The following is a 2,177-nucleotide window of genomic DNA, read 5'->3' as shown; positions in this document are numbered from 1 at the left end:
CCCCAGACAGCACCTGATATCCCATGGATATCCGTTTTCGTGTCCATTTCATGTCGGAATATCCGCGGACTTTATAAAACATCCATAAGATGTCCATTTGTGGACACACTTTGAATATTCCAAAATGTACATACATGTTTGAATGTACTCATCCCACATAGCACAAATGACTGTTTGCCGGCTGATAGTCGACATTTTTTAGTCACCTTGAAGTCAACTTTTGAAGTCGACATTTAGTGATCTACTATTTATAAGATGGTTTATTGTCGACTTTAACTATAGTGTAGGCGTTTTTATACATTTCCGCTAGAAGATATCACGGTCATGCGTGACTAATCCCAAGCCGACCTGGGATAATGTTTACCGGTCATGTTTGTCTTTCGGCTTTTAGGCCGGACGCGTCTAGACCGGACTAGCATTGTCTTTTTTTCGAGAAGGCCAAAGGTCGGGGTGAGTCAGTGCGCTCACCACTCTCACCCCCCTTTTGTAATAGATTAAGGATAGGTATATAGAGAGCAGGATGAGGGCAGAACACAGAGTCGTTAGATACGTAAGCGAGAGTCGTCACATACGTTCTGCAGAGTCGTCCTCCCGCGCGTCTAATTGTAAGATTGTAACCAAGAGCAGAGGTCCCGGCCGACTGCCCTGAAGAACAACTAAATATATTTAACCCAGCGAACGTCTTCACCATTTTATTTGGCCATCCATCGGGAAACAATCTCGCCACAATAGACTGAAAGTCAACTTAAAATCGACATTTTCAGGAAGTTTAAAGTCGCCCTTCGGTAAAGCGAAAAATTAACTAAAAAATATTTTTTTGTCTTACCGAAAGACATAAAAATCTTTTCATCTTTTTTCTTTTTTTTCGGCAAAGTGCAAAAATGTGTAAAAAATATCTTTTTGGCCAATCTTTCTGGTCAATATGTCGAACCCTTTGACTATATAATCATGGACTGCTAGTTGCCTCCACTTTGCCTGGTCTAACACGTAATCAACATCACGAGTGCCGTCATAGGATAAATGGCAGAAAATCGAAACACTAAGTCAGATTTAATGGTAAAACAGGACAGAAGACAGAGATAGAATATAGCTGTTATATCATGTTTATCAGAGTTCAGAACCAATTATAATATAATTGGTTCTGAACTCTGATAAACATGATAAAACAGCACGACATAAGCTATATTCTATCTCTGTCTTCTGTCCTGTTTTACCATTAAATCTGACTTAGTGTTTCGATTTTCTGCCATTTATCCTATGGTGGCGCTCGTGATGTTGATTACAGCCTGAATGCGGCAACTAGCAGTCCATGATTATGTATAGTCAAAGAATCAGACGATAATCTCTGGTGTCTCATCTCTGATTATAGTGTCTCTAGCGAATCACTAGAGACACTATAATCAGTGTCTCTAGCGAATCACGAAAAACGGGGCCGTGACATCTCTCAGATGTTCTGTGCTCTCAGGTTTCTCTCTGGTGCACCTACCAACACGTAATTCTTTAATCTAAGGTAATCTTTCGTTTATTTGCAATATTACTATGAAATAACACAATATATAGTTTGTAAAGATAAGTGCACAAATAATTTTAATAATATTTTTAGTATTTCTATCGTACTTAATACCGTTTCACAAGGTTTTCAGGTTATGCATTTACAAAGTCGCTTAAAAAATATAACAATATAATAAATTCTCACATCGATGGTATTAATATATCATGAATCTTTCCCTTGAATATTGAATTGCTGTTGTGTGTTGTGTGCAATTGAATGATAATTGAAGTGCTAAAAATATTATTAAACTTGTTTGCGGACATGTCTATGCAACATTTCTAAAGAGTTTACGCTAAAAGAAGAGATTCATAATCGAGTCTCAGCATTTTAAAGTACATGCATTTATGAGATATTCTCATCCTCATTTAATTGTTTTTTTGCAACAGCGTTCTCGCAGAACTTGTCATAGTGGACATTTATATTGTCTACAGATTAACAGAATCCGTTTCGTAGCATCTTTGTATGCATGTATATGTCAATCCGACATTTCACTGTTTATATTATTTATATTAATATTTACAATCCTGTATATGAGCCCTTTTACCATGTCCATTTCACGTCCATTTATAGAGTGCGACAAAGAACGTGAAGTAGTATGGCAGACGTGTCAAATTCGCAACCGCCA

General features: G+C 37.3%; 1 protein-coding gene and 1 pseudogene across 1 annotated transcript in view; both read left to right on the top strand.

Annotated features, from left to right (window-relative positions):
- The window catches only part of LOC105563844, a 2,148-nt pseudogene extending 1,469 nt beyond the window's left edge, over positions 1–679 (top strand).
- Positions 680–1,369: 690 nt separating this feature from the next.
- The window catches only part of LOC105563845 (speckle-type POZ protein A-like), a 2,652-nt gene continuing 1,844 nt past the window's right edge, over positions 1,370–2,177 (top strand). The window contains exons 1-2 of the mRNA XM_012015787.1: positions 1,370–1,510; positions 2,123–2,177. Coding sequence (XP_011871177.1) covers positions 2,148–2,177 — 30 coding nt within the window. The 5' untranslated portion in view covers positions 1,370–1,510; positions 2,123–2,147. The remainder of the gene's footprint in view (positions 1,511–2,122) is intronic.

Source organism: Vollenhovia emeryi, unplaced genomic scaffold (assembly GCF_000949405.1).
Source record: "Vollenhovia emeryi isolate VEMERY1.0 unplaced genomic scaffold, V.emery_V1.0 DF939170.1, whole genome shotgun sequence".
In the NCBI taxonomy this organism is placed as follows: domain Eukaryota; kingdom Metazoa; phylum Arthropoda; class Insecta; order Hymenoptera; family Formicidae; genus Vollenhovia; species Vollenhovia emeryi.
This window is presented reverse-complemented; position numbering and strand designations above follow the sequence as displayed.